Here is an 18,848-nt window from a genome sequence, read left to right on the forward strand (position 1 = left end):
CCGTCTCCCAACCAGTTCACTCAGTGCTGCCTCCACATGCTACCTCGGCAGGAGGAAGCCTGAAGAGAGTTGGGGTATATGGGAGATAAGGTGTTCCCTGGAATGCACCCATCTAGTGGGCCTCGGGCCACTCATTTGATGGTCTGAGCATCCTAGGCCAGCTCCCCTGCCTACCCCCTCTCCCCAGAGCTGATTGGTGGAAAGGAGAATTTACTCTCTCGTTGCTCAAGTACTTATTAAGCACCTACTGTGTGCCAGGCACTGGGCCAAAGAAAAGCAGAAGCATCATTTCTCTCTCCTCCACTGTGCACTCCAGTTCCCTACAGTGGTTCAGAGTAAAGAACAATGTGAAGTTGAATTGTTGGGTTCCTCTCTCAGGTCTTCTGCTTGCTAGCTATATATCCATAGGAAGCTGTTTAACCCCCTGGGTCTCCATTCCTCATCAACAAAATTAAGATAATATGCCTCCTAACATGGCCTTTTGGAGGATCAAATACAATGATGTGCATAAAGCACCTACTATGCTCAGCACATAGTATGTGCTCAGTTCAGGCTAGTTCCCTTCCTGCCTCCCTTCCCCAGGCCCTGGTACTGACTTCCTTTTCAAATGACTCCTCAACCATGATCTCGGGGGACTGCACATTCCCTATGCCTCAAGGAGAACCCCACACTCAGGACCTCAGAATGAGGCAAGGAAGCAAAGCCCAGAGAGATTAGTGACTCACGTGGGAGACTCAGTACTTCAGCTGTAGTTCTGGGAGCATCACCCAGGCCTCCTGGCTCTCTGTCCAAGCCTAGTTATCACATCTTTACAAAGACAGCTGGCAGGCATGGTCCTTGTGAGGGCAATGAAATATTCAAATAGACAAGGGAAGATTTATTCTATTGATCTCCTTGGAAGGGCTCACAGGGAGCCTTTAATTATCAGCTCGGCGCCCCGGTGGAGCAATGCCAATGCTTGTCTGCGGAGGGCTGGATTTATGACCAGGGTCTGCTTCTTAGTCAAGCTTCTTCTCGCGTGTCTTCCTCCCTGACTCTATTCCCAGCCCACCGAGACTGGGAAAGCTAATGAAGCCACTGCCAAGACCCAACTGTACGCAACTGTTGTCCGGAAGGGCAGCTTCATCCCCCGCCAAGCTGACTGTAACCACAGAGCTCTGGAGGTGCCAGCCTGGGCCCTTGGGGGCGGGGCAGAAAGGGGTCAAATTTTGATGGTGTGAGGCAGAGGTGTCTGGGGAAGACTGGGACTTTCAAAAGAGCAGAAGTGGTTTGTGAAGAATAGCCTTGGGATGGCAGAGATGATGGAGATGGAGATGAAGATAAATGATGCCTAACATTATCCAGCACTTTCCAGGCACACAGCCCCGACCTAACCTTGTCTCCCCTCCCTCTGCTCCTCCACACCATGCAGGGAGTGCTACAGGGCAGACAGAGGCTTCCAAAGCACAATGTCTGTCTGAATCCCATGGGGCAGGAAAAGCCCCCACCTCGGCTCATGTCTCCTGATTATTTCTCTACTGTCCTGGCCCTCCCAAAGTAGTGACCCCTGACGTAGGGCCTACATCCCTCAGGTGACAGTTTTAGGGCCACCCTATATTTCCTTGAATCCTCTTTCTGAAGAGCTTTGGCTGGTCTTCTAATTAGGTATTCATTCATTCAATAACTATTTCTAGAGCCTTCCATTAGCCAGGCAGGCGCAGGCCCTATTTCCACACATACCCACCACCATTGTTTTCTATACTAAGCCTTTCACGGCTTCAGGAGGATTAGCAATGCTCCAGGAGGATATAGTCCAGATACCTAAACCCCTCTCCTTTCCCTCCCAGTCTCCAAACTGCCCAGGTGACAGATTCAAATCCAGCCATGACCTGAATCTGATCAGGATGAAGGCAGGGAGGCCCAAGCTTCAGGCTTCCCCTGCCCCTGCCCCTGCCTCTGATCCACCCCATGACAGAGCAAGAAGTGTTCTTCAGTCCCATTTCACAGCTGGGCCATGGAGCCTCAAGAGCAGTCTGATATGGGAGCGCAGATCTCCTGGCCCACACATCTGCTTCCCCATAGCCACCTCATGGATGCCAGCATTTGCCAGACCTGTAGGCACCCTCTGCTCCCCTCACCCCCCTCGTCAATCACGCCCTTTCCTGCACAAAGAACACCTTGACCTGCAGGGGCTCACTGTGGATCCACCACCCCCTGTAGAGTCGGGCTCCTCTGCCCTCCAGCACCCTCCCTGCCCCAGCATAGCTGTCCTCCCATAGGCTCCCGAGGGCAGACCAGCGAGGACAGTGGGAGGAGAAATTGCTCCCATTCCTCACAGGGCTGTCATGAGCAGGTGTGCTTGGGCAGCTGTCTCATCCAAACCTGACCATTCAGCCCAGAACAGTGATAAATTAGTCCCCACCCCTCACCTTTCAGACCGCCCCCCCCCCCTTAGCCCTTACACCTGTTGGAGTCCCTGTAAGCAACAGAGCCTGACAGCGTTCCAGTAAAATCCCTCAGGCCCAGACTCCCCCCACCCCCCCATCCCAAGTTTGAAATGCCATCATCAGAGATTTCATCATTTGAGTTTGGAGAAGGGATCCAGTCTTCAGAGGCCCCCACAGCTGACAGCCTCGAAGCACTATTTTAAATCCTTATCAGCTCACAGCTGGCAGCCAGCTGAATGGGTCAGGAATGGGTCCCAACCAAGGGGCTTAGGTGAGAGAGCTGAGGGTGGAGGGGAGAAAAGGGAGCCACCTCATGATGCCAGCATGTGTCCAGAATAAGTCCCTACTCCTAGGCACTCTCCTCCCTTTGAAGATCAGAACTAAAAGGACCAGGGAAATTATGGTCAACCCCTCAGTGTACAAGTTAGGACATTAAGGCCCAGAGTGGAGCAGGGACTGGCCACAGTGACTTAATGACCCAGACTTAGTAAGTGGCTGAGCTAGAGTAGACCTATAGCAAGGATCCCACCCAGCCTCCAAGACTAGCTCAACCCCAGCCCTCTCCCTGAGGCCACTGCTACCCTCCTCCTCCTTCCCCTCCCAAGTCTCTATGGTTGTTTCTCTCACCCTCCTAAACACAGCCAGCTTCTTCCGACCCTTGCCCCCTTTCTCCTCATTCATTTATCCCACAAACACACATGGGGCTTTGGGCCAGGTGCTTTGGCTAAAAGCTGGAAATACAGCAGTGAATGAGGTAGATAAGTCCCTGCCCCTGTGGAGCCTGGGGGGCTAGCAGGAGATGTGGGCCAAGGGGCAGACAGGCCAATTTGTGCAGGCCTTGACTATCATGGTAAAAATTATGGCATTTATTCTAAGGGTATTGGGGGGAAGGGCGGTCACGGCTGAATCTCAAGCAGAGGAATTACATAATCTAATTTCTTTTTAAGACAGCAATTTTGCCACCATGTATCAAATTGCCTGGGAAAGGGGATGGGTTAGGGACAAGAGCAGAGGCCAGTGAGGGGTCAGAGAAGTAAAAGGAGCCACAGGAATCTCAGCTGGGGGGACAAGGATTGAGGGCCCAGATCCAGATCAGGAGCTGCCTGGGACGGCAGTGGAGGCATGTGGGACAGAATCCGTGTCTTCTCTTGCTGCCCACCCAGTGCCCAGCGCGGGGCCTGAAGGACACGGCCTTGAGCAGAGAAAGACCCTAGAGAGGCAGGAGCAGTGCAGGGTATGGCGGCAGAAACGAGCCCGTCTTTGGAAAGGAAGATGGCAGGCAGGCTAGCTAACCATGCTCCGGAGAGAGCTAAAGGCCACCTGGGGCTCACCTGCCTCCTCTCTTCCCCAGGTCTTTCTTCGGGGAATAAATGAACCCCTACTCAACAACCCCAGTCCCATGGTGGTCATTGCCCGGGTGGTCCCCAACTACACGGAGTTTAAGTGAGTAAGGCCCAAGTGGTGTGAGCAAGGAGGGAGGGGGCAGAATACAGAGGAGAGGGATGGCTAGAATCCTGCCCTCCCCCACGAGGCCCTTCAAGCCTCCCCACTGGGACTGAGGACCCGGGAAGCTACCCACAGCCCGTGGAGAGGGGCAGCTCAGACCCCTCCTGAGAGCAGGCTGAGGGGGGTCAGCATACTGTGAAGAAAGGGGTCCTCAGCCCTTTCAGCCTACCTCTCCACCTCACACCGACCACTCGAGTTCACGGCCAAGGTGGTTCACTGTCTGGTGGTTGTTCCGAAAGGAGGCAGCCTAAGGGTCATCCAGAACTTCATGACCTTTAGCCTTGCCCAAAGGTCCCCTTCCTTGCCCTCCATGAGGTCTCCCTGGCCGCAGCCCGAGCTCATCCCCCTCCCGCCAGACCTGTTTTTGGGTATGAGCGTCACGGTCCTCAGGAGGGGATTCAGTCCAGACTGGCCACTGGAGACACGCAGTGTGGAGAGTTCCCCAGGGAACGTGTGCCCTCTGTGACAGCACCCTCTCTGGAGCCGTCCGCCTCTGCGCTTCTACTGACTGATGTCTGGGAGGGGTCCCTCACTCACCTGCTCCACCTGTTGAATTCTGACAAACCATGCGCCCTCCTTGTGGTTTGGAGAAATGAAGATAACTGATGCCCTCACTCCCAGCCCTCCTATGAGCTCAGCGAGTGTGTGTGTGTGTGTGTGTGTGTGTGTGTGCGCGCGTGTGTGATTCACACCCTGAACCCCACCCCTGCAGCCTCCATGCCACCCAAGCCTAAACCAGAATTCCACCATGAGGTGGGCCATTCTCACAAGGTCTTCCAAAGGTGAGGCAGGGATGCAAGACCCATTTTAAAGATGGGCAGCTGGGGCATTCAGATGTGGCCAAGGCCACGGTGAGTCATGGGGAAGGAGACCTGGGAGCTGCATCCCATCCCCTGACCAAGATGAGCTTCCCAAGGTCCTTACTAGTGATCGGAAGGACCAGGACCCATTACCTGTCCTAGGTGGGCCACTGCACTTCCCTCTCACACCAATCCTGAGTCCACTTGGGGGCCCTTGGCTGCCATACTTGGGCACAGCGTCAGGAGTGCTGGACGCAGGGCCTGAAGGACGGCAGCCTTGAGCAGTGCTTGACCCCTGTCTCCTTGCCTCCCCAGGGTCAGTCAGATGAACCAGGATCCAGCCTCCCTGGGGTTGCCCTTCACCCCACTCTCCTTCTCTATTCCATCTGTGATGAACTTCAATGTTCCTCAAGTCAGCCAGAACGGGTGCCCTCAGGTATGGCTCCTTCCCTACTTCACATCTCACTGGTCCAGACCTCTAGCAACTCACCCACACATTCATCCAGTCCCTCACTCAGTCAGTCAGCTGTTCACCTGACTATGGAGCTCACCGAATCTGCCGTGTGCCTAGGGCTGTGCCGTCCGTGCTGCAGAGAAGCGGCCCATGGGGAGCTCTGGTGAAAAGGGTAAACATCAACACCAGATAATGGATAACCTAATAACAAAGCCAGAGGGCTGCCAGAGCTATAAAAATCAGAGGAGAGAAGACAGAAAAAAGACAAATATTGTGACTCCACTTAAATGTGGTACCTAGAGAGGCAAATTCAGAGACAGAAAGTAGAATGGTAGTTGCCAGGGACTGGGGCCAGGGAGAATGGGGAAGTTAGTTTTTAATGGTATAGAGTTTCTGTTTGGAAGGTTGGAAAAGTTCTAAAAGTAGGTAGTGGCTAAAGTGGTAAATTTTTGTTTTGTATATTTCACCACAATAAAAATTTGCTTTAATTAGAGGTGAGAGGGATGTGAAGCCTGGGCATCCAGCTGCAGGACTTGAGTTTTTAGCAGGGAGTGTTTAGCAGGGCAAGTGGGAACAAGAGCACAGGTGTGCAGGTGGGGGTGCATGTCGGGGTTGGAGAGGAGGCCAGTGTGTCTGAGTATATTGGGGAGGGGTGTGCAGAGAGTGTCTGAGTCCAGGCAAATGGTCATCTTTTCCCATGGTCTGCATTCAGCAGGAGCTTGCGCCACATGATGTTCCCAACATTCCTAGGGGCCTTAAAGAAGACAGGGTGCTTGGGAAGTTCTTCCTGTTGTCTGTCCACCAATGTTCATGCCTGACACGGCAAATATAAAATGAGGCACTCTTTCAGAGCCACAATCTTCCTTTAAAGGCAAAGACATTTGAAGAAGGTTCGGACGGACATGGACAAGAGTGATGGTGGTAGGGAGGGGTGGAACAAAGGGGGACCGTGGGGACAAAGCCTTCAAACCCAAGCCAATCCTTGGCCTGATTTCCCCAGAGTCATCTCACACATGGACCTGCATTTGCCCAGAAAATTATAAACCAATCAGCAGGCAGTCCCAGGGGGCAGGACGCACTGGCTGCTTTAATGAGTGAAACTCTCCCCACCCCCAGCCCTTCTCTGGCTGCTTTGCTGCCTGGCTAGTCTGGGTGGCAGAGGTGCCCCTTAATACAGAAGCCTGCCGCAGTGCCTCCTGCATGTGTGGGACTCAAGGCCAGAGGTCCAGCGATGGCAGAACACTTGTGGAAGGTCACCCCGTACTATGGCAGTTGGGCCAGGTTCAGAGCTCACTGACAGCCAGCACAGAGGTGCCCAGGCGCCAGCAGTGAGAGGCGAGCTTCTGTGGTACAAGTGAGAAGAGGGGGTTAGTGGGCAGAGCCCCACCTGGAAGGGACACCAATCAGCAATCCTGGGCTCAGAACTCACACAGACCTGCCTGTCCCCACTCTGACTTCAGTTTCCTCTTCTCTCAGTTGGGCGGGGGTGGGGACACCCCAGGACCTTCCTCTCTGCCATGTTGGAGTGCTGTGATTTCCCAGTTGCCCGCCATGCCAAAGCACCATGGGCGGGGTTCGGGGCTGGACCCCACCTCTGTGACTTACTGAGTGACCTTTGGCAAGCTGCCCAATTTCTCTAGACCTACTGTTACTACCTTATTGGACTGTTAGGAAAATGTAGGGGGCTAACCTGTGCAAAGTACCCAAGCCTGGGGTAGAGGCTAAATGGGCTCCATCCTTTTCATAGATGCCCCCCCTTGATGCCAAATGCCCCCTTTGAGGCCCGCCTGGACATTGCCCTGGTCATGTTTGGCTACAAGTAACAGGAACCCCAACTCACATGGACTTAAATTCTAAGGAGATTTATTGTCATACATCAAAAGGGTCCCCCATGTGGGATGCTGCTAGAATTGGCTGATCTACTGACTCAGCGGTGTCCTCAAGGACTCAGGATCTTTCCAGCACCCCTGAAATGCCATCCTCAGCTGGACAACTCATGGAGCCAAAATGTCTCACCAACCCATCTAGACATGACCAAGACCAGAGGAAAGAGTCTTAATGAGGAACTTGAAACTTGCCCTGCAACCCCTGGCAGACCACCCCTCTCATCTCATTGGCCAGAACTAGGTCACATGCATTTCTCTCAGCCAATCCTGAGGAGGAGTATGGCATCGCCTTGCAGTAGCTAATGCAGGAGAAGGGGGCCTACTGGCCCAAAGTGGGTTCTGTTGGCGAGGAGGGAGGAGGGGAATGGTGGAGAGGTAGGTGGCCCTCAGTGTCTGTTCGCCCCTCTCAGAGCCTGGGAACAATGGCAAAATCTGAGCTCTGATGAGTCTGCTGCACCCCGCACAAGTCTGAGACTTAGGACTGACTCCTACCCTCCTCCCAGAACCTTTGAGGGGGGACATTGCCCAACAGGCTGCTCCTATCGGCCTGGCTTGCTACAGAGCCGAGGCAGAGCTCCTGGCTAATGAAACAAAAGCAGTGGTGAGAGAAGCTGTCTGCGCCCAGCATCATCTCCTGTCTCAGCCTCCGCAGCCGGTCTGTACCCAACCTCTCATGGGGCCCCTTGTCATCCCACAGATCCTGCCCTAGTGCTGGCCTTGCCTCCACTCAGGCCTCTCCCGTCCATCTTGTCAGAAGCAGCCACAATGACCTCCTGCCCAGAGCTAGTCCCTTCCTCTGGACCTCTTGTCCCTATCACCCACAGGACAAAGCCCTCACTGCCATAGGACACAGGCCTCATTTCCTCCCGCCTCCTGGCTCACCGCTCCAATCCTCACAGGCATTCTCTAGTCCCCCTGGGTAACTGGCTGTTCTCCACACCTGAACTGTCCCCTCTCACCTCCCAGTCTCCACCTCTACTGTACTCTGAGCCTGAATGGTCTTCCTCCTCATTGCCAACGACGTGACCTTAGGTCCTCACTTCCCCCGGTCAGAAATCATTGCTTTTCCTCGGACACCCTAGCTTCCACAACCTGCAATTTGCTTAGGCCTCTGCAGGAATCATGGGTGGGGAGGGGGCTATCCCCTTGGAAGGTGATGAACTCCAGAGGGGGCAGGCTCTGGCTCTAGCTCCCTCATATGCCCTTTAGCACCCCAGAGGCATCTAGCATGGGGAAGCCCCAGTCAACGTTTACTGAGCACAATTGAATTGAACTTCACCTTCACAGCAAAATATCTATTGTCTCCTTCAGTCCTCACAACAGCTCATCAAAACATGGAGCAGAAGACATTGGACGGTGACAAATCAACTTACAGAGAGGGAAAGGGACTTGCCAAAGGTCACACAGCAATGTTGAGATGGACCCGGGTCTCTTGGCATCTTCGCTCCCTTGAGGCCCCACACTGTGCCAGCTGTTGGCAGCTGATCTTCCCAGCATGGCTGTCACATGCTTGAGCACAACTGGCAGCAGTGGGTGTGGGTGTGTGTGTGTGTGTGGGTGTGTGTGTGGGTGTGGTGTGAGTATGGGTGTGGGTGTGGGTGTGGTGTGAGTATGGGTGTGGGTGTGGGTGTGGTGTGAGTATGGGTGTGGGTGTGGGTGTGGTGTGAGTATGGGTGTGGGTGTGGTGTGGGTGTGGTGTGAGTATGGGTGTGGGTGTGGGTGTGGTGTGAGTATGGGTGTGGTGTGGGTGTGGTGTGGGTGTGGTGTGGGTGTGGGTGTGGGTGTGTGTGTGTGTGTGTGTGTGGGTGTGTGTGTGGGGGGGGGGGTGTGGGTATGGGTGTGTGTGGGTGGGTGTGGGTGTGGGTATGGGTGTGGGTGTGTGTGTGTGTGTGGGTGTGGGTGTGGGTGTGGTGTGGGTGTGGGTGTGTGTGTGGTGTGGGTGTGGTGTGGGTGTAAGTGTGGGTGTGGGTGTGGGTGTGGGTGTGGTGTGGTGTGGGTGTGGGTGTGGGTGTGGTGTGGGTGTGTGTGTGTGTGTGGGTGTGGGTGTGGGTGTGGGTGTGGGTGTGGTGTGGGTGTGGGTGTGGGTGTGGGTGTGGGTGTGGGTGTGGTGTGGGTGTGGTGTGGGTGTGGTGTGGGTGTGGGTGTGGGTGTGGGTGTGGGTGTGGGTGTGGGTGTGGGTGTGGTGTGCCCTGGGAAATGGAAGGAGCGACCACGGGCCACGTAATGAAGACTCTGTCTCCAAGGAAGGCAAGTCTGCCTCAGAGGCTGGAGGTTAAAGGCTTTGCTGGAGATCACAACTGAAGATTAATCACATTCCTTAATTCCATAGCCCCATGGTCTTTCCTGTTAGCAACTGCAGGAATTGGCTTCCCCTTTCCCCTCCCCCACCTGCACCCGCCCCCCCACCCCCACCCCATCCTCCTGCCTCCCCTACCCAGCACACATGCCACCAGCACCTTCACCGGGGTCCTGGCATTAGACTCTGAAGGTGTCTAACCTTGATTCCTTGCTCCCCACCCCATCCCCTGCCCACCACACACACAGGAGAGGCTGACCCCCCCCCCCCCCCCCATTCTCAGTCTGAAGGGATCTTTTCTGGGGACTCACTGTGTGAAACCATTCAGGGAAGGAGCTGTCCGTACTGGGCCGGCAGACACCACTCCTGGCTTTGTAGACCAGAGAGGGCAGCCAGCAGCCATTCAATACCCCTCTCCCCGGTGGAAGCAAGGGATAGGGCAGCGGGGGCCTGAGTCACAGGTCCGTGAGCGCCCAGAGCCTGGCAGGTGGTCCAGGCTGTGTGGGTGCCCTCTGGCACCCAGGAGAAGGGAGGGGGGGGGCTTTGGGATGGCATGGTTTGGCAATCAAACCTGAAAGGTCACTCACTTCCAAGTGCCAGTGAACCTAGAAGCAGCTTCTCTACCTGGCCTCACGGCCAGGCGGCTTCTGGGCGCTGTCCCACCGCCTGCCGCAGGAGCACTGCCATCCCTCAGCCACTGCCTGTGTTCAGGCCCCGGGAGTGCCTACAGCCCCCCTCCCCGGGGGGGGGGCACAGGGCAGACACCGCTGAACCCCCAGCTGAGCCTCAGAGCTGGAGCAGGCACGTGACTGTGACAGGCATCAGCGTCCTGCCACCGCGGGGGAGCAGACCGGCTGATGCTTTGCGATCCTCCATCAATAGCCCCTGAAGCCAGCGGGGCATTTGCGTTGACCTTTGCAGTGATGACTGATCCCGCGGGGAGTGGGAGGTGGGGCCAGAGGCCAGACAGCCACCAGGAGGGAGCGCACCCATGGCCTCCCTGTGCCGGGGTGGGCGGGACAGCCTGCTGGGGTTATAGGGTGACCCCCCCCCATGTCTCCGTCCCCACTCCCCCCATTCTGGGCCTCCTCCACCTGGACTCCCCTACTGTTCCGGGCACCCTCCCCCCCAGCCGCCTGCACGGTTTTGCTGGGCTGTGTTCCCGCCCACAGACCTTCCTTTCTCCCTGCCCTGTCCGTCCTCCTTCAGAGCCTTCCACGGTCCCCCTTCCTACCAGTGGCTTTTCGGACCACCCCAGACGCCGCAGACCCTTATTTGGGGCCATAGTCAATGCTGTCTTGTTTCAGTGTTTCAATGGTCCACGAGCTGCTGCATTAATGTGTCATCACATCCCCCGAAAGTCCGTTGAAGAACGGGCGTGGCCTCTGCGAGGAGCTGGGAAGCCCGTGTGGGACAGAGAGGGGCTGGGACAGGGGTCACGTCTGACGTGGCATTTCTGATACCAGAGGCCATGGGGGTGAACGTTGGTGCAACTCTTTAGGGAAACAGCCTACCCATAAGGAATTTCTTTAACTCAGATTTCTGTTGTCGGTACTAAGGACACCATTGGAGATACGGAGAGATGCATGTTATTACAGAAAAATAGGAAGGGAGAGACCAGGCCACTTGGACATGACAGAATAGCCAACTCTGGGTGACAAATGTTACTTCTGATTGTGGACATGTTTAGGTTTTCACGGTAAATTTACAAAATGGGATGTTAGAAGAGCAATCATATACGAAAGAGGCATAGGAAAAGACTAGAAAAATGTACTGTCTTGTGAACAGTTGTCTTTAGTATAGGAACTTAGGGGTTTTTAATCTTTCTACTTTTCTATATTTTCCCAAGTTTATTCACTAAGTGTGTGTTGCTTTTATAATGGAGACAAAGGTTTGTGGCATATATAGACATGCACAGACCCAATATTCGGACATCCCTTGCTTGGGGAGAAGCTATGGCCCATCATCTGCTCCCACCTTCTCCTTTCAGCTGTCTAAGCCCGGGGGACCCCCGGAGCTGCCCCTGTGGAATCAGTCCTTCCTCTTCCAAGGCCGAGACGGAGCCACCAACTTCTCAGAAGACACCGCCTTGGTGCTGGAGTACTACACCTCGACTTCAAGTAAGGGCGCACGTGTGACAGGGTTTGCAGACCATCCTGCCTCTGCCTCCTGCAGGGGTGGTCCCGGGGCCACCTCCCAGTGCACACAGACAGGCAGCGGAGCGCCAGGCTGCCTTCCTTGTCTGAATTGCAGCTCTGGGGTACGGGCCCTATTCCCATACTGGGTCCCTGTGGTTTTATTGCACCACCACCCCTCCCCATGCACTTATCAGTGAGGTGGGTGGAGGTGGGGCCCTCAGGACTCACATCCTGGGAGAAGGGAGGAGACCGATTCCCAGAATAGCCGATCCACCATCTTCAGTCCACACTCTAAGACTGAAGCCCCCAGAATCAGGGACAAGAGAGATACATATCAATACCGAGAGGCAGGAATATGCTTAGAGCTGGCCTTGAACTCAGTAAGCCCTGAAGAGCAGAGAAGGAGGAGGATATTTGTGGGCAAGTGCCAGGAGGTGGGTGGTGAGGGATGGGAGGGTTGGGCACCAAAGGATGGGGCCCAGGTGGGGCTGGCACTGAAAAGCCTGGGGGGGGCCTTTGTTGGGAGCCTCAGCTTGTCCTCCCCCCCCCCCCCACAGTGAAAGGCGGTGAGCCGTGGACCTTCAGCAAGCCCCTGGGAGTCTCCGTGCTGCCATTGAAGAGCCATTTGTACCCCAAGATGCCGGGAGGGAAAGGCCTGAATGGTTTGCGAATAGAGAGGCTCCCCATCACCGTGAGTTTGCCACCTGGCAAGTCCACCCGGTCCCACCCTACCCCGCCTTGCTCCTCCATGCCTCACCAACACAGGCGAATCTGGCTTCTCCAGCAGCTTCCGGCAGGGCCCCCACCCTTGAAGCTGATCGCTGTCAGGTGTGAGGAGTATCCACAAACACTGGAAGTCCATCTTGCCCTTGGGCTTGTGATGAAATTGCCCCAGAGCAACTTGGGGAGAAGTACAGGGATGCTCCATGGGATAGCAACAAGAGCTCAGGCCTCTATCCAGCGAGACCTGAGTTCAAATCCTGACTTGCCCTAGTCCTCACGGTAGAAGCTGGGCCAAGTTACTTGACCTCTCTAAATCTCAGGGTGCCCAACTCTAAAGTGGGAGCATGTTTGTATACAGTCTCTCTGTTTAATAAGAATCGAGAGCTCAAACTCAAGAGCCAGACTAACTGGGTTCAAATTCCGGCCCTACCACTTACCAGCTTATATGACTGTGGGAAAATTACTTAAAGTCTCAGCGCCTCAGTTTGCTTGTCTGTAAAATGGGTTCATAGTAATAATACTTTTTTCATAGGTTTGCTGTGAGATTTGGGGGGAAATGCCCATAAAGCACTTAGAACAGAATAAGTTCTCAATAAGAATTAATACATTATTATCATCATTGTCTACTTCTATGCCACCTTTTTCACTAAAATACTTCTGGCCATGCGGTCACAATAGACCTTCCCTACTCACCAGGAGGCAAGTCTGAAGGTGCCAGTCAGGTCTCCAGTGAGCGGGGAAGGGTGTACAGGGTGGTGAGGGTGAGTAAGGAAGACGGCCTCGCCCTCAGCAGCCACCTTCCTGAGTAACCAGAGGAGTGGGCTCAGCAGAGCAGAGCTGCCTGGACATCATGGTCTGACTGCTCCCTTCTTCTCTCCAGGACACCAAGCTGAAAACCGTGAGTGGCGAGGCCCCCACGGTGGATCTCTCCTTTCAGCTGCTTTCCTCTGAGGTGAGGCTGAAGGTCAGGGGAAAGTCGGGGGCTGGAAGCCCTGTGCCTCCTCCAGTAGCCCCTCGGTGCGTCCCAGCCTCCTTCACAATTGCTGGCCTTGTTCAGGGCTGGGTCAGGGCTTCAGGGAGGAGGGAACTGCTGCTTGGATGGAAACGTGTGAGGGTGACTTGAGGCTCCAGAAAACCAGAGAGAACGCTTAGTTAGAAAGAGGAGAGTTGGAGGAGAAAGCCTGGAGTCAGCCTCTAACCTGGTCTAAGCCAAGCCTGGCTCACTGGGCTTGAGGTTCCACAGGGTGAACTAGAACATCAGCTTCTGTAGCTTGTAACAAACTCAGCAGTTTAAAAAACACCCACGGATGAGCTCAGACTCTGCAGTAGGCAGACCTACCCAACATGGCTGAGATCTGAATGCCGGCAGGGTCGAGCTCCTTTCTGGAGGCTATGGGAAGCCTGAGCTCCTAGCCTCATCAGAACCCAGTTCCTGGCAGTTGTAGGAATGAGGTCCCGGTTTCCTCGCTGGCTGTCAGCCAGGGGCCTCTCTCAACTCCTGAAGGCTGCCCACGTTCTTTCTCACAATGGCCTCCTCCATCTTCAAGCCAGGAGTATGGAGGGTTCTCTCTTTTCCGCGTCCAGCGCGGCTGGAGAGTGGTCTGGTTCGTGAGTAGAGGCAGCTGGGGATTGAGAAAATGAAAGAAAGAGACAGACACAGAGATAGAAGGGAAAAGCTGGGGCCGGTGGGACCACTGTCCTCTGACAGGGACAGGGACAGGGACCCAGAGCCGATACAGCGTGTTTATTTTATGCCCCAAATACCAGGAAGTTTTACTAAAAGTAAAGACAAAGGAGATTATTCGCATTCTTGGGTGGGCCTGAGTCCTATTCATTCCTGGTGCTTGGCTGGACTTACATAATAAAACCCACTCCGGCACCTGGGCAGAAATGAAGGTCAAGCTGAGAACACTGCTGCCTTTTGGCAAAGCGTGTTTCCAGGACGTGGCTTTGCCAATGCCATTGGATTCAGCTGACAATAATTACAGAAATGCCCGTGTGCCTTCCCAGGCGCTCTCTACACAGCGGCATGCTAAATCCCCCTAAACTTCCAAACTCTGGATTCCTCTTCTGTCAGCAGATAGAGAAAATGTTCTGCTTTTCGAGGGGTCATGTGAAAAGGTTATGCCCACTCTGATAACATTCCCATCTTATGGTGCACGGTGCCATATAACATAAGCACAAGAGTGACAGCTCGGCATGCTCACAGGTTCTGGGAATCAGTGTGTGGACTCTTGAGGGCCCATTGTAGGAATGCTGCCCTCCACAGCTGGGTTGGTCCAAGTGGAAAATACCAGGGGCTGAGCCCTGCCTGACGGGTGAGTCTCTTTCTCTAGCCAGTTATACCTGGGCTCTGAGTCCCGATTGGATCCGTCATTCGGCCCCAGTGCACCTTGCAGTCACCTGCTGGAATCTGTCCACTGTCCCTTCTAGGGCATATCCAGGAACGTACCAGCCTGCAGGTGTCTCCCCGCAGGGCCTCTGGTGAGTGTCTGAGACCTCCTATCAGCACTCCCTGCTGTGCAACGTTCTACATTGCCTTCTAGAGCATCCTCTAGTTCCTGGTGAGAGAGTTTGTTAGGTAGCTGACATACCCCCTCCCAAACCCGGAGCCAGAAGGTACTGAGAGGGGAGAACACAGAGGCAGCGAAAGACACCAAGAAAGGGGAAGGACAGTCCTTGGAGAAAAATGTCACAGATTTACCCAAATTAGAGCTCAATGCTCCACACCTTCTTCTCAGGGTCTAGAGTCTGCCAGGGGCCCCTGCCAGCCCTTTCCTCACCTCCCCCTACCTCCTACCCTTTCACTGGGGCAAGTGTGCTCTGAGGACCCAAAGGAGCTTCAAGCGATCAAGGCACTGGGGGATCCAGGCAGGCAACAGGCAGGTGTGCAGGACACTTTCCCAGCTGCCCAGGGGCTGGGCACAAAGATCTTGGTGATGAATTATTCACCGGAGCTGTGCTAAGTGCAGAATTAATCCCTTTCCTTCCAGCTGGCGACCTCACTAAATTATCCCTCCAAGTCATGCGGGAAAACGCTGTGAATTCATTGAGCTGCTGAGTGTTTTGATCTGGGCCTTGTGATTTTAGCTTTCCCTTCCCCCGCTCCCCCTCCCCCTGAAGGTGGGTAAAAATCTTTCAGTAATGGATTTCTGAGAAGAAAGAAAAAGAAAGAGGGTGGAGATCCGGTGTGTACCAGGAAAATAATACCAGAGGAAATTCAGATTCTACAGCCAAGAATTCACTCACGCAGTTCCACACATATACACTCACACAATAGCATTCAAATAACCACACAGTCATATGTGCACAAATGCACATGCACACCTTTGCCAGGGTACACACATTTAAATCATATATGCATGCTCATACACACATGCAAACTGACACACAGATATTTTCACACATAGGACTGCAGGCCTTCATCTCTGCGTTCCAGCCTGTGGGACCAGAACCATTGACTCTTCCACCATTTAAATCAAACACTGTCCAAAGCCATCCCTGCAGCCTGGCAGTCCTGGAGTAAATGTGACGCTCCAGCTGCGCGGGGGGGGGGGGCGGGGGGGGGGCGGGGGCGGGGGGAGAAGTGGGGGCTTGTGATAATGGCTCCTCAGAGCCCCGCGTCCAAGTGGCTAACAACGCTGTCTTAGGTGCAGCTCCTTGCTCCTGGTCAGATGTGCTGTAGAGAGGAAATAACTCAGGAAAAAAAATATGCATGCCTTCCTGCTTGAGGACATAGCCAATTTTCCTGGGAGCCTCCACAGGATAGCACAGACCATCCTGGTTAATTGACACTTTGGTGAACACAGTCTCCCCCCACCCACTGCTCCCATTCTCAGAGCTCTAGGAACAAGAGCACTGTGGTCTATTCCAAATTAGGCACAGAGGAATCTCAACAGCCCACCCTGGGCAGGAATCTCCTTGACAACATCTACTATGGGTGGTCAGCCCAGTCTCTCCTCTTGCTCCGCCTCAGCCAGGAGCTCACTACCTCTAGAAGCACCCCATGCCATGGCTCAGTAGCTACAACTGATAGAAACACTCACCTCCCCCCCCCCCCCCCTCGTGAGCCCGCCCTGCCTCCGAGGGCCCTCCCTCTGCACCAGGCTACTGATTGCCCTCTGGGGCTGCAGTGCAATGCCAGCAAGCCTCGTGCACTGGTTCGAGAGACGCTGGGACGTGGTCAGCCATCCAGCATGCTGGTGGGCAGACTAGCCAACAAAGCCAGCCATTTCCGTGAACGGCAAGAACGGGTGGCCTCCTGGTTTGGGATATTGTGCCTGAAGCTGGTTGTGCTGGTGATTGATTAAGCTTTTCCCTCTAGTGGGGCTTCTCTATGGGACCTGCTGCTTCGAGTGATCTGCCTCAAGCCAGAGCTGTGTATATACAGGAGTAGGTGTATAGCTACGCATAGATACAAAGGAAACTTCCCTTATTGCACATTCTGGGGGGGTGGCCTTGGGTGCCCACTGTGCTCTAAGAGCCCCTGAGCCCATGGCTACTCCACATGTACGTACATGAATAAGCCTTTGGTCTCCTCCACTCCCTCTGATGTTGGCCTCTTCTCTTTGAAGAGTATGATCTGCTGCTCTGAGAGTCTGTGCTTCTCCAGGCTGAGCAGCCTCCTCTTCTAATGAACTGGCTTCAAATTCCCACAGTGTCCTGGGTGCCCTCCAGCTCACAGACACCCTCTTTTAAGTGAGGCCCACCCTGACCAGGGTTCTAGGCCCAGCCGTGTGCACTGGGCCATGTGCACTGGGGCCTGGATGCACACATCAGGTGCTCGTAGTGGGGGTTTCAGCCTCCCGTGAGGTAGGACAAGTCCATGCAGTCATTTGGGTCCCCTCTTAGGGCTGGGGCTTGGGATCCAGAGTCTTGTCCAGGCCGGGAGCCAGGGCACCAGGCACAGGTAGCCCATGGCCCTGAGAGATGCTGGCAGGACTTGAAACCCACAGGCTTCCATGGATTTGGGCACAGGGAGGATACATTTGAGGAAAGGAGGAATCTGCTGCCACCCCTTGGGGGAAAGGGTGGCTCCCACAGTCAGTCTGCCCTCCCCCTGTCTGATCACCTCACAGAAAGGGGCAGGTGGGGCTTTGATGCATGCTGCCCTGGTGTTTTAATTCAAACCACTGATTACAACACTATCTCTGGAGACCTGCCCAAAGTGGGGGCATAGGCAGGACATAGGCTGCTGGTTTTGATTGGTGAATTTTCATGAATTTCGTTGAAAAGCACACGTGACAGCCATAGGCTGGTTCTCTGAGAAGCCCCAACACAAGCTGCATTCCATTTCCTCACAAGCACAGCTGCCTGGAGGGCCCAGTGTCCGGGGTAGCATAGCAGCCTCCTTGGCTGGTCTGTCCTCATCCCAAGACGCCAACTCTGAAAATACTACCATAAGGACAATGCTGGATCCGGAGAAAGAGACCCTGCCCCTCCCCCACACACACAACCTCACAGCATCCCTGCCTATCTCTCCTTCTGCCCCAGACTGCTACAGCCCCTATCCTCCACACTCCCAGGCCAGAGGGCAGAAAGCAGGAGCAGGCCCAGCTCTCCCCCAGCTCACAGGTCCTCTTTCTTCTACCTGCTCAGATTCTAGGCCCAAGTCATCTCAAAGGAAGCTGCGAATGGTGGGTAAGAGGCAAGAGCCTGTGGTTTTCCAGGGTTCACTATGCCCGAACCCGTCCCAGTAGTGCTCCATGCCTTGGGGACAAATATTGGTCCCCCCACAGTCTCTTGGTTATCATACAACTCCTCACCTGATGCTCTCCACCTCAGGGAGGGAGTTTGACACTCCTTCCAAAGCACAGGGTTCTACAGAATCTACTTGCTCACTTCTTGTGACAGGAAGTTCATTACCTCCCAGGAAGCCCTTTCCAGCATCTGTCAGCTCCCTTATAAACCTCTTCCTTCTGTCTCTTTCCAGTTCCTCCCCCTGACCCTACCTTTTCTTTCCTGAGGCCAGCCCCACAGAAGTCAGCTCCCAGGCCCACATCAGCTCTACTGCTGCCTGCAAACTTTGTTATATCATCTCCAGCCTGGCCAGCTCTCCTTCCTCTGACTCCCATGGTCAGCAAACTGCGGCTCGCGAGCCACATGCGGCTCTTTGGCCCCTTGAGTGTGGCTCTTCCACAAAATACCACAGCCTGGGCGAGTCTATTTTGAAGAAGTGGCGTTAGAAGAAGTTTAAGTTTAAAAAATTTGGCTCTCAAAAGAAATTTCAATCGTTGTACTGTTGATATTTGGCTCTGTTGACTAATGAGTTTGCCGACCACTGCTCTGACTGATTTTTGTCCCGCTTGGTTTCTGCTTCTCATCCTCCTGGCTGTCTCCTCTTGACAAAGACCCCTCTTAAAACTCCCCCCAAAATGTGGGGCTGGATCAGCATTGGAGGATAGAATAGGACCATTACCCCCTTTCTCCAAACACGTTCTCCCCTTCGGTACAGCCAAAGTCTGTCATTAACTTTATTACTAACCAACACTACAGGGACCCATTGGAAGCCTATGGGTCCCGGCTGGCATGTGAGCCAATGTCAGACAGCACATCTTCACCTCCTGCTGCTCTATTTTGAACTTGGGCAGGTTCTCTTCCCTGCGGTATTTCACCTTCT

General features: G+C 54.4%; 1 protein-coding gene across 1 annotated transcript in view; it reads left to right on the forward strand.

The window, feature by feature from the left end:
- Positions 1–18,848, forward strand: part of CCDC33 (coiled-coil domain containing 33) — a gene marked incomplete at both ends in the record, with an annotated part of 100,183 nt that overhangs the window by 24,160 nt on the left and 57,175 nt on the right. The window contains 6 exons of the mRNA XM_079767689.1: positions 1,047–1,163; positions 3,778–3,869; positions 5,048–5,168; positions 11,359–11,488; positions 12,064–12,197; positions 13,110–13,181. Of these exons, the coding sequence (XP_079623815.1) occupies positions 1,047–1,163; positions 3,778–3,869; positions 5,048–5,168; positions 11,359–11,488; positions 12,064–12,197; positions 13,110–13,181 (666 nt within the window). The remainder of the gene's footprint in view (positions 1–1,046; positions 1,164–3,777; positions 3,870–5,047; positions 5,169–11,358; positions 11,489–12,063; positions 12,198–13,109; positions 13,182–18,848) is intronic.

This window comes from Cnephaeus nilssonii, assembly GCF_951640355.1.
Source record: "Cnephaeus nilssonii genome assembly, chromosome: 4".
NCBI classification, from domain to species: Eukaryota; Metazoa; Chordata; class Mammalia; order Chiroptera; family Vespertilionidae; genus Cnephaeus; species Cnephaeus nilssonii.